A 13,308-nucleotide genomic window follows, 5' to 3' on the forward strand; every position below is an offset into this window, starting at 1 on the left:
AAGTATGGCATACAAACTAAGTGACATTTTTCACGAACAAATGTCATTGAAAGAATTGTGTCATTACACACAATATACTCCCATGGATGTGAGTCAAAAGGTCTATGTCCACAACATTTCTACAAAGTTACAACCAACACTTAATGAAACTACTTTGTTTGCAATGCATGTCAGTAAACTTGGAGGTAAAATGTTGTTTATGATCTATATGTTTGTATTATATAAATTTTAATTTCTAAGGAAAATATTTAAATAAATTATAATTCTTCATTTTTCCATGTCACATGACTCCCTGAGCTCTCCATTATATATTTTCTTTCTCTCCTCATACAGATTGCAGGTTTTCCACCAATGACATACACAAAATAGATACTAAAAGACCAGAATATAAAATAAGAACCTCCTGTTGTCTCTAAATTTTTATAATGTCAATAAATTTATTGCACCACAGAAGCATCTCCCAACTGAAGAGCTTTTGAAATCACTCATTTTCTCACACTGAATTGTCAGCGTACATGTTTATAACCGACAGAAAAGCTATTTTATGGTTATGATTCTAACAACAACCTGTTTTGTTTTCTTGCTGAAAGCCTCCATTTTGCAAATAGATATTGGTGTATGTACATTGAAGTTGATGTTCCAAAGAGAAATGGAATATTTTTGACATATCTATAGCTTACTTAGAAAGTCATATAAATTACAGTAGTTTTGGGAAATTCTGTTATACTGCCATATATATATCCACTTGTTTATATTTTAAAAGCATGTTTGAGAGCTACATTAATTATTTTTAGACAACAAGCATAGTTACAAAAAAGAAGGCTTACAAAAGCAGTCATCTGAATGTAAACAGGCCTGGGATTAAGATAAGTGCTAATTTTTTTTTCTTGCATAAAAAAAAGTTAAAACTTATTAGCTTGTACAAGGAAACTTAATAAAAAACTAAGTTCAAAGATATTTCTGGCTTGTTTTACATGTAATTGGACATAGTGTGGTGTAAACTTTATATACACTAAATTCTACACTCCAAGTGGGTAATTTATTTCATATCAAGGTAGTTAAACACAATTCAAATAGCAATAAAATAAACTTAAAGAAATGTGTACAACAATATCATGGTTACAAGGTTGGTCAAAATGAACACGTGTATATGTAAAGGTAAGAGATGCACAGTGTTAAAACAGTAATGCTAATATTAATTGTGCATAAATGTCTAAATGTTAATTTAAAATGTGTTAGAATTTCTTTTAAAATGAATCCACTTTCTACCCTCCTTTGTCCTTCCCTCCAGACAACGGCACAAACCAAGGACTTTGCTGGATTTGCATTTAACCTCCAGAGTTGATTTTCATCTCTATATATAACAAATGACTCATTAAAAATTGGCTTTCATATCCTGTAAGTATAACAAATTGTTAAAAGTATATTATTTCTACAGCCTTCCTCCAACATATGTCACTGCATCCACTCGTCAGTTTTATCATGGAAGAACAGAAACCTGTCGATCATGTGTTCCAGAAGTGGTGGAATTTGTGAAGTCATTAGAAATGAAGGCTGATGATAAAGTAAGTAGAATATAATAAAGTTATTATCAGGATTATATATCCTATTGTCTCCTAATTTGTGCATTCTAATTGACAACTTAAGTGGAATCAGGTTTTAGTTTCTAAAAAAATGAGTATTGCTGAAGATGAGTTAGCAACTATAAGGTTTGTTTTTCTCTCTCACTTTTTTTCTGCTGTTTATGTTATATTAGTTATAAATAATGTTTAAGTTCTTTTATTTATGTTATACATTTATTTTCACTTTTATAAAGAGGACCATTGTTACATCAGACATACCACTCTGCATTAATTGCAATCTGGATGATTTGTTATTCAAGCAAATCTTTATAATCAGAAGCTTAATCAGTCATGTGTATAGATTATTAAGAAATAAGTTATTAAACTTAATTTTTCTTAAAATTTAGAACAGTAAATAAAGATGTAAAGCAAAGAATTATCTCTTCAAGTTATGACCTTTGTACTGAGTTGCTGTTTGTAATAACTTGCAAAGCCTTTTAAAATTTTGCATGTGATGGATATGATACAAATTGTCTTTTTTATGTTTTTATATACATGTATATATACAGTTGAATAACTGAAAAATCATAAATTACAATACTAATATCACAGAATTCAACTACAATTTATCAAGCTTAGTAACTAAGCTGTATTTAGGTCTAAAATAATATGAAAGTTTGAGCAGACTTAGACACAACCTATCCCTTTGAAATCTTTGTTTGAAAGATGGAGGAGGCTTATTAAGACATTAAAATGGCTAAAAACCACTAGGGGGATATTTTAAGTTTTCAGTTGGTTTTTTTACATGTCACATATTGAAATAAATGTATATAAGGAACCATTTCCAACAGTATGTTTGATTCAATGCACAAACCATATCTCAGCAATGAGGTTCTTATTTTATATTCTAGCTTGTCAGTATTATTAATTAAAGTACCTAATTCATAAGAAATTATAGACTTAGTATTCAACACATCACATGACTTGCAAAAATTGACATTTAGGTGTGTTTTTTAATACTTAATTTTAAACTTTGAACTATAATCCACAAACTGATACCAAACTTATTGACATTAATTCATAAAATAGTAGTTCAGTCAAAATTCGAATGCAATTCAACAAATGCAATGGCATGGTCTTTGATCTGTGATCCGTTTAGATAGGAGTAATTCACATTTAGTACCAGTTCTGAGAACAACCTTAACTCACATTAGATACCACTTTTTGACACTTTTTCTGAGAATGACCTTCACAGTTAGAATGTACACATAATAAAATATCTGTAGGTTATCAGAGTGACCTATTCTGAAGTCATGTCAAGTGACAGCACTTCAAAGCATTACTGAAACATGAGACATTCTTGTCAACAAAGAATAACATACAAATATTCAGAAGAATCAGATTAACAAACAAAACAAAGACATTCAAGGCTTTCAAGCCTGAAGTAGACTGTGTATCTTTGATATCTTAGATGCATTGTATTACCTCAAGAAAAGCATTGCAGAAACTTTGTAACACAGTCTGAATTCTCCAGAGGATGGCTGTAACTTTACAAAGGACACTTTAGAATAAAGAAGACAAATTTTCAAGATGAAACAGTAGTTGCTGCATTTAGAAAAGATCTGTGAATGGTTCTAGCAGGATATCAGTTATAAGGTTTGTAGCAGATCTTGAAAACATTCATAAGTCTTTAAAAGAAACACATTAAACCACATAGCTTGAAAAAAAGATATAAATGGCCCTGAACTTTTTTTTACAAAACTTGTTACAGGAAGAAAAATATTGTCTTCAATGTAAAAGAGAAAAAAATGACAAAGAAATCCATTTTGATTGATCAATGTTAAAAACAAGATTTTTGCAAATATGCAGGAATCTATGTTTTTCGATTATTGATACTGCAATTTTCACTGCATTTCACAAAATGTCTGACTTCTGCTTCTGACTCCACAGCTGGCTAGGTCACAAAGATTACAAGGATATTTATAAAATCTGTCACAAGAGATTTTTTGGAAATTTTGCAATCTATAAATAATAGAAATACTAAATCAAATTATATGTGTTCTTTCATCCCAAACTATGAGTTTTATGAAATTTGATTACATATTTTTGCTATATGAAGGAACAGTCAGAGATATATTTAGTCTGGAAACAGTTAAGCACCAGTTTTATGCTGTATCAATGTACTATGCGAGTATCATCTATTACCTTTGTTGTTTTCATTGCAGTAATATCATAAAGTATATACTAAAAAAAGAATAACATTTTACTGATATTGTTTCTGATGGTTACATTATGTAGATACTTGTCATTAAAATTTATAGGTTGAAAACATATTTCTTATTCTTGCATGTTGTCATACAAAATTTTGAATATTCCATTTCCTTACTTCTATGTCAATACTTTCTATTTGGTTACTAGCAAGAAAATGTATAAAAGTCACACAGATACTTGTTTCAGAAAATTCCTTCTTTTTTCTCAGCCACCTGGGGAGCAAATAAAACTGTTACAAAGGGCAGTAGAAAAGGTTGACAAATTAATGAAAGAAGCTTCTGCAAATCATGGTAGGTACTTAAATGTATATTTATTAATGTGTATAATATTGTGAATTGAACGTTAAGTTCTAATAAGCCCATAAAATAATATAGAGTATGGTATATTAAAACAATTTTTACTCTGCAGATGAACAAGTCACATGATAGCCACAGATGATTTAAAATTGCAGTGGAACTGAATACATCAGAATTGAATTTTAATGTTTGGTATTTCATAAGTAGTGTAATATCACCAAAAATTGTTTGCTTTAGGGAACAGTATGTAACTTTCTCTTTTTACACAGAATATTCATAAAGATGTGTTTACATCAAGCACTTAAAATTGCACGATGAAGGTGCTCCTTGTATGTAATGGAATTAGAGGTTGATTGGAGTATGATTCTCTTTTAGAGTATGAGGATCATTTAAAAAAAATACTTGCAATGAGTCATACTTCAACTGTGGGAAGTGCAAAATGTAGTTACAGGTGAAATTCTAATAATACAAAGGTCATTATACACAAAATAATTGTAAACGATCACCTCTGCTTCCACAACATAACCAAGGAAGTCAAAGCAAATTGTAGAAAACTCCATGAATGATACCTAGCCAAAGAAAAATGGTAGTAGATGATGATAATAAACAAAGTGTCTGTGTACCTTCATAACTTTAATGGGTCTTTTGTCATTTTGTACTCAAAATTAGGTTTGAAAAATCTCCAAAAGAGATACATGAAATATGGCAAAGTTCTTTGATAGAATTCATGAATGTTGCATGATGCTGTACCAAAAACAAGTTATGGATGAGGAGAGTTGATACAGTTGATCAAGTTGAACTGTAGTTATTAACCAAAGTTTTGGACCCTTTGCATTACATATAAATATCAGCTTTGTACACAAACAAGGTTAATAAGTTATGGACTCACCAAGATAAGGCTTCCAGTCATACCATCTATTTAATCATCACATACCTGAACTAGAGAATAAGATAGATACTCTATTCTGATACAGTACTTCTGTCCATTCACAAAATTAGCTATTCCCATTTATTGCTGCCCTCTGTATGCAAACTTTTTTTTTATTATGCATGCCTCAAATCTTCCACACAACCCCTAGTGGAATCAAATGATGTGCCTTCCTCTATGAACCTCTTCTGAATGATGTGCCTTCCTCTATGAACCTCTTCTGAATGATGTGCCTTCCTCTATGAACCTCTTCTGAATGATGTGCCTTCCTCTATGAACCTCTTCTGAATGATGTGCCTTCCTCTATGAACCTCTTCTGAATGATGTGCCTTCCTCTATGAACCTCTTCTGAATGATGTGCCTTCCTCTATGAACCTCTTCTGAATGATGTGCCTTCCTCTATGAACCTCTTCTGAATGATGTGCCTTCCTCTATGAACCTCTTCTGAATGATGTGCCTTCCTCTATGAACCTCTTCTGAATGATGTGCCTTCCTCTATGAACCTCTTCTGAATGATGTGCCTTCCTCTATGAACCTCTTCTGAATGATGTGCCTTCCTCTATGAACCTCTTCTGAATGATGTGCCTTCCTCTATGAACCTCTTCTGAATGATGTGCCTTCCTCTATGAACCTCTTCTGAATGATGTGCCTTCCTCTATGAACCTCTTCTGAATGATGTGCCTTCCTCTATGAACCTCTTCTGAATGATGTGCCTTCCTCTATGAACCTTTTCTGAATGATGTGCCTTCCTCTATGAACCTTTTCTGAATGATGTGCCTTCCTCTATGAACCTCTTCTGAATGATGTGCCTTCCTCTATGAACCTCTTCTGAATGATGTGCCTTCCTCTATGAACCTCTTCTGAATGATGTGCCTTCCTCTATGAACCTCTTCTGAATGATGTGCCTTCCTCTATGAACCTCTTCTGAACTATCACTTCTCATTTGGCAGCACTTGCACTCGAATGTTTTTCTTTTTTGTCTTGCTTAATGCTATAGAATGAATTAGTTATTAAGGTGGTTAATTTAACATACTAAAATATTTGAAAACAGTCAGGTGCACTTACCCTTATTCTTGTAGCATTTATTTTTGCTTCAGATACCCCCTCAGTGTGGATTCCTGTATGTGGTGAGGGGACCTTCCAGGGAAGGTTCTGTTGTTTCTGTTTTCCTCTTCTCAGATCTAAACATCCATCCATGTATTGGCTGTTCTTGGTGACCCATGAAGGGGAAAAGAGGATCCTGGTGGTTGAGAGGTTGAACCCTAACACACCACTTTGGCCTTGAATTTCTGTAGAGAGGCAGCCTTGGAGTGGCCCCCTTTGCATCAGTCCACTAGTCCACTTGGGCTAGGGTCAACCAAGTACCAGTGTTGGATGTTCTGAACAGGTGTTGTGGACATTGTATCTAATGCTGGTGTTTGGGTATAGTGCTCACGAAACCTGGCGTTTTTGCAGTGTCCTTGTTTGACATTGTAGTGCATCCCCTCGTAGGGCTCCATGGTGGGTGGGGTCAGTGGGCACCGAAATATTCATTTTTTATAGATCCTTCAAATAAAAACTTAAATAAAATAGTGAAAAAACAGTTCATAGGTAAATGACCACATTTTTGAAGATTTTGAGCAGCAATCTTTAACATCTGTAACACCCGAACTTCGTTTTCTTATACTACATTCTCTTACAGACAAACTTTTATGGCAAATGTCTCCCTTTTTCATTCAGAAGGGACATGCTGGCTCTCCAAACTCAGTAAAGAAGCTTTGATCTGGTGATATATTGGTGGCATTCAAAGGCAATTTGGGATATACCTATTGGAGTTACAACTCATGCTACTTTGAATTCATCATGAGGAATTATTGTCAAGAGGGATTTGAAGAACATTCCTGAGTCAGAGATTCTCGCTGGTTTCTCCACCCAAAGAGTTTCTGCAGTGAAGCGTATCTCCACTCGCAAAGATGGAATTATGATGCCAACCAATCATCACATCTACCTGCCACTATCAAGGCAGGTTATCTTAATTGCAGGGTACGGCCATACGTTCCAAACCCTCTCAGATGTTTCTAGTGTCAGCAGTTTGGTCACTCAAAGACATCTTGTCATAATTCCTTGATGTGTGCTTGGTACGGTGCCTATGAGTATGAAATGGAACCTCATTGCATCACTTTCAATGGCTCTCACCCTTCCTACTTTCGTTCTTGCCCTAACTGGTTGGAAGAAAAAGAGGTGCAGCCTTTGAAAATGATTCAAAGCATTACTTGACCAGAGGCTTGAAAGTTGCTGTCCACAACTTCATCTCATAAGTGTGCTGCTGCACTTCATTTCACTACTACAGTGGGAGTGCAGACAGATCACTCTGTGCCTCCAAAAGAATCGTTCTCAAAACAAATGAAAAGTTTTTTGACTTCCATGGTTAAAAAGTTGATGAATCAACTTCAACATCCAAATCTGCCCATCACATACATTCCAACAAATCCCAAGACCCACTTCCTTTGGTTCCAGGTATGAGCATTTCCTCGGTTACATCTTCTTTTCCCACATCAAGATGCAAAACAATCATTCGTTCACATTCTCAGTTACTGAAATCCTCTTCCAACAGCAAAGACCTGCCAAATCAACCCAGGGCAGGATCCATGGAGGTCGATAGACCACTCTCGAATAAAGACAGTAAAGAAAAAATGTGGTCATAAACAGAAGGGCTCTCTACAGAATTTGCCTATACATAAATAAAAATGGCCACCTTGATACAATGGAACTGTCGAGGTTTACATTCTAATCTGGATGACATCAAAGCGCTGATTGTTTCCTACCATCCTGTACATCTTTCCTTACAGGAAACATTTCTGAAACCTGCTGATACAGTCACCATTTGGCAATTTTCTTTGCACAGAAATGACAGCCTGTGCGATGGACACATGCATGAAGGGATGGCACTGTTGGTTGATCAGCATGTGACCACCCTGTCTTTGCCACTCGACACACTCTTCAAGGCCGTAGCCATCCATGTTTCCTTGGATCGTACCATCACTGTTTGTTCTTTCTACCTGTCACCTGGAGAGACCTATGATCAATTAAACCTTGATGCTCTCATTAAACAGTTGCCGTCTCCTTTTTTGATCCTGGGGGATTTGAACGGACATCATCACCTCTGGGGAAATGCTGATATTGCTCCGTAGAGCATATGCTCTCTGATTACAACCTTTCTCTTTTCAATATACTTATTTTCATGCACCTAGTTAGTCCTTTACTGCTATTGATCTCTCAATTTGCTCCCCTTCACTATTCTCCCACTTTTCGTGGATGGTTGACAATAATCCTTGAGGCAGTGATCATTTTCCTATAGTTTGAGAGAGAGTGGCCATGGTTGATGCCACCCAACCCACATGCCACAGTGGAAGCTGGTTCAAGCAAACTGGCCCTCTTTCACTGCTTTCTTAGAACTTGATCCTGCCATCATCTGTAAGTCATCAGTAGCAAACTGTATTATACAGGCAGCTGCTCAATGTATTCCTAAAACCTCAACACGTTTTTCACGATATCCTCGTCCATGGGGAATCCTGCCTGCCATGTGGCACAGAAGGCTCAAAATCGAGCCTGGGATACTTTTCATAGGTATCCCATACTCTTACACCGCATTGCTTTCCAGCAGGCCCATGCATATACTCAGTGGGTAAGACTTCAAAGCCAGAAGGTCTCTTGGATTAAGCTCAGAACCATCATATCTTCTACCACCAGTTCCAAAATCATATGAGACAAGATTCGAAAGGTTAGTGGGCAGTATAATTCTGTCCCCCCTTCCAATCTTACTCTCTGATGGCCAGGAAGTAGCTGATACCCAGAGGGTTGCTGATACTCTAGGTGAGAGCTTTTGCCAGGTATCTAGCACTTCTGCTTCTTCCTCCACTTTCTTAGCCATCAAGACTCGGGCAGACTGATCACCTCTTTCGTTTTGAGCTGATTGTCTTTATGACTATAATCGTCCCTATACACTGGTTGAACTCAAACTGACCCTTCATCCATCTGGCAGTACATAGGTCGGACCTGATGATGTATGCTATAAAATGCTGCGCCATCTATCTCCTGCTTTTCCTGCTATTCTTCTGATTGTTTTTAACTGGATCTGGCAGGAGAATGTTTTTCTGATGCATGGTGCTATTGGTCCTACCTTTCTCTAAGCCTCAGAAGGATCCCAAGATTCCTTCAAACTACCATTCAGTTGCTTTGGCCAGCTGTCTCTGTAAGACCTTAGAGAGGATGGTTTATGTAGGTTCCGACAACAGAGCTCCATCATGGACCACCTGATTCGTCTTGAAATGTCAGCCAGAGAAGCCTTTTTCAAACATCTTGTTTCAATATTCTCTGATATTGAGAAGGCTTACGATACAACATGGAGGTATGGCATTTTGCATGGCATATATATATATATGGATTACATAGCCATTTGCCCATTTTTATTAAAAATGTTTTAATGGACGGACAATTCCAAGTTGGTATCGGTTCGACACATTTCCATTCTTTTCAACATGAACTTGGAGTCCTTCAGAGCTGTGTTTTGAGTGTCACACTTTTCATTATAAAGATTAATGCCATCACTGAACAACTCCCTCTTACTGTTGTAAACAGACTCTATGTCAACAACTTTCGCATCTCATGTCAGTCATCGAATAAAAGGTTTATTGAACAACAGTTACAGATTGCCCTCAATCGTTTAATAAAGTGGACCACAGCAAACAGCTTTAACTTCTCTCTCTCTAAAACCATTTGCATGCACTTTTGCTGCCAACGGGATATTCACCTTGATCCTGAACTCCGTATTGGGGAAGTTGTGCTGCCTCTGGTCCCTGAGACAAAGTTTTTGGGGCTTATCTTTGACCGTAAGCTGACATTTATACCAAACATCAAGCAGCTACGGGTCAAAAGTACAAGAGCACTGAAAATTCTCCGTGTCCTCTCTTTCACCACTTGGGGAATGGATCAGTGTTCTATGCTAAAGTTGTATTGTGCTCTTATTCGACTGAAACTTAACTATGGATCACTGGTCAATGGCTCTGCACTGGGGCTTTTTGCACTTCCCCATTACAGAGCTTATACACAGAGTCTCGTGAACCTTTTTTGCACCTCCGCCATCAGCAACTGCCTTTGCTATATGCTTCAAAACTTCATTCCTCACCAAAGCATCCCACCTGGGATTGTGTTTTCCTTCCTCGGTGGGCCATGCTTTTTCAGAACAGATGATCTGCCATTGCTCCTTTTGGCCTTCGTATCCAGGTGCAGTTGGATGAATTGGGTCTGTCCTTGGATAACATTGATGAATTCACTAGTCGGCCCATCCCATCATGGCTTATTGCAGTCCCCAAATGTGAACTATCTTTAAGTCATCTGAGAAAAGCAGACACTCCTGATTGAAAATACTGTATGTTATTTGCTGAATGTCTTTCAAACCATCATTCTATTCCTGTTTATACAGGTGGTTCAAAATCAGGTAACTCTGTGGGTTCTGCCATGGTTTGTTGTGATTTGGTAGTTGTGCCCAGAATCCTCACTACAGCTTCTGTATTCACTGCTGAACTGTACACCATTTTTCTTGCTCTGGATTGCATAGAAGCTAAGCAGTACTAAATTGCACTGTTTATACTGGCTCGCTTAGTTCTCTACTGGCCCTGGAATCACTTCACATTATTTCACACCCTGTTTTTGCCGATATTCAAAACTGACTGGCCCATTTCTCTTTAACATCTACTTCTATCCAGTTTTTCTGGATAACAGGCCACATTGGTATTCGCAGAAAGAGCTCACCAACACAGCAGCTAAATCTATTTGCTCTGGCACTATCACTGTTGTGCCTGTTCTATACATGGACTATGGTCCTGTATTCAAGGCTCGGCTTTATGCCAGTTAGCAGTCGACTTGGACTGAGCAACATGAAAATAAGCTTTTCCAAATAAAACCCTATACTGGACATTGGCTGTCTTGCTTCAGTAAGAATTGAAAAGAGGAAGTGGTTCTAACTAAACTATGCATTGGTCACAGTTTTTTTAACTCATTATTTTCTTTTATCTGGGACTGATGCATCAATGTGTTGTTTGTATAACACTCAGGTCACAATAAGCCACATTTTACTGCATTGCCTTTGTTATGATTCTCAACAATGGCACCATTTTAAACATGTTCTGTTACAGGGCTTATCTGTAGTGATAGACAGTGTTATTAGCGATGGTGACACTGTCCACCTTAGAAATGTTTTTAGTTTTTCAATGGTCATTAATCCTTTTAATGCTATTTAAATTTTTTAATTTATACATAAAACCTTTTTTAATGTATCAAAGAATTTAAGTATTTAAGAATCAAAGTACATCTAGTTCAATTTGAAATTAGAAAATAGCTGTAATGTCAAATAACTCACAACCAGGACTGGAAAGGCCAACTTCAGGTGACAAACGGTGGATTTTGAACTTGCCTGTTAGTCTTCCTGGTGAGTTATGATAATTATAATTATGCTACAGAAAGTCCTTTACAACTTGCATTACTATAATTTTTCTCTTACTGCTGTAGACTAGATGTAAACATTGGATTTAATGCTATTTATGTTTTTAATTCAAAATTTAAACTTTGTTTTGTTTTACATTAATTTTTTTTTATGAATTTTAATAATTTTACTTTAATTTTAACTTTTTCTGGATGTTCTGCACAGATAGCCTAGCTGCTTTGTGCCATAAAACACCAAACCAACCTAACCAATCCTTCAAAATCATAATCTTGTTTGTGTTCTCTGATTCTCCTCATAATGTATCATAAAGAAATCAGAAGCACTTATTCCATTAATATCACAAATAATCTTTAACAATTTCAATAAGATCCTCTTACCCTTCTTTTCTCAAGAGAAAATCTTAGCCTATCACCATAAGATAATGATTTCATCCCATTAATTATCCGGGTAGACATTCTCTGAACCATTTACAATAAATTAATATCCTTTTGTGTTTACTGAAGATGAACAGAAGCAGCCAGTATCCAGTGAAAACAGATTACATCCTCAATGTTTCACTTTAACAAGATGTAGACATCCTACTGAGCACAAGATATAAACCGAAATAATGTGTCTACATTTTCAATAGTGAAAAGATTACAGTAATAAATATGGGAAATGAATATGAACACAGTGAAAAACAAATGAAACAAAAACATGAGCAATGTAAACATTTGCATATAATAAATATAAATGTAGTTCTTAGGAATAACTAATAAAATATTGAAATGTCTGTATACATATTTATAAATTCAGCATTTAAAGTTGGAACCCTCTGGTTTTGTTCATCTAACTTTCTTGAGATATTTGATGTTTCCCTTCATTAAACATGTTCACATTTCAACATGCAATATGCTATCAAAATATCCTTTCATAGATGAGGATACCAAAGCTGTACACGATACTTTCTTCACAGTCACCCTGTATATATAATCAGTTTTTAACTTGTTTGATATTCATTAACATGTTTCTTTTGATACTTTATTTTGCCAATTGTTATAGTCACTACTTCCATATATATCATAAAAAAAATAATGCAAAAACTGATAAAGGTTTATTGATGGTGCACAACCTGTCACAGTAGATTTGTTTCAGATTAAAAACAATACTTTTCCTGACAACATCCTTGGTCAAGAGAAATTTACAGCTAATAAATATGGTATGTTTTCAGTATATAAGTTATTTTACTTATCTATGTTGTTTGAATACAACGAACTTAACAATAATTTTCAGCGTGTCATTCGAATATATTGCTGTAGCTTACCATACTCTCTAAATCTAACTAGACTTACCTGATGTCTTATCACAAAAGAAAATTTTAGAAGCTATCAGACAAACATAATCATCATGAAAACATATTTTGGAGCAGAAACAACATCCAAAGACATTTTTAAAGTTTTTCAGATCTGTTACTACCTGTTCTGAAGTTTTATAAACTTCCCAATAAAATTTAATGTTTTATTTGTTGGAGCTACTTGTAATCACTTTTCTGTTGGGCCACAAGGTACCTTTTACATTTAAGTAGTTTATAATGTATTCTATCCAACTGTAGTTAAACTCTGGAGGTAACTATTTTTAAGACTGAGCCACAGTTAATAGATGTTTTGATAACATGCTTTGAGGTCTTGAAAAAAGTTATGAACAAAAAACTATATATTAAAAAAGATTGCATGAGAAACAAAACCTTGAAAATAGTTATCAGGAGATTTCTGCTTGACAAATATAATCCTA

General features: G+C 35.5%; 1 protein-coding gene across 9 annotated transcripts in view; it reads left to right on the top strand.

Moving 5' to 3' along the window:
• CROT (Carnitine O-octanoyltransferase) overlaps positions 1–13,308 on the top strand; it is a 65,274-nt gene that overhangs the window by 42,270 nt on the left and 9,696 nt on the right. For all 9 annotated transcript variants that reach the window (XR_013029091.1, XM_076505076.1, XM_076505072.1 and 6 more), the window contains 2 exons: positions 1,439–1,565; positions 4,042–4,123. Coding sequence is in view for 8 of the 9 variants with exons in the window: in XM_076505076.1 (XP_076361191.1) it covers positions 1,439–1,565; positions 4,042–4,123 (209 nt within the window). In the remaining variant the exon portion in view is untranslated. The remainder of the gene's footprint in view (positions 1–1,438; positions 1,566–4,041; positions 4,124–13,308) is intronic.

The sequence above is a fragment of the Tachypleus tridentatus genome, chromosome 6 (genome assembly GCF_004210375.1).
Source record: "Tachypleus tridentatus isolate NWPU-2018 chromosome 6, ASM421037v1, whole genome shotgun sequence".
Lineage (NCBI taxonomy): Eukaryota > Metazoa > Arthropoda > Merostomata > Xiphosura > Limulidae > Tachypleus > Tachypleus tridentatus.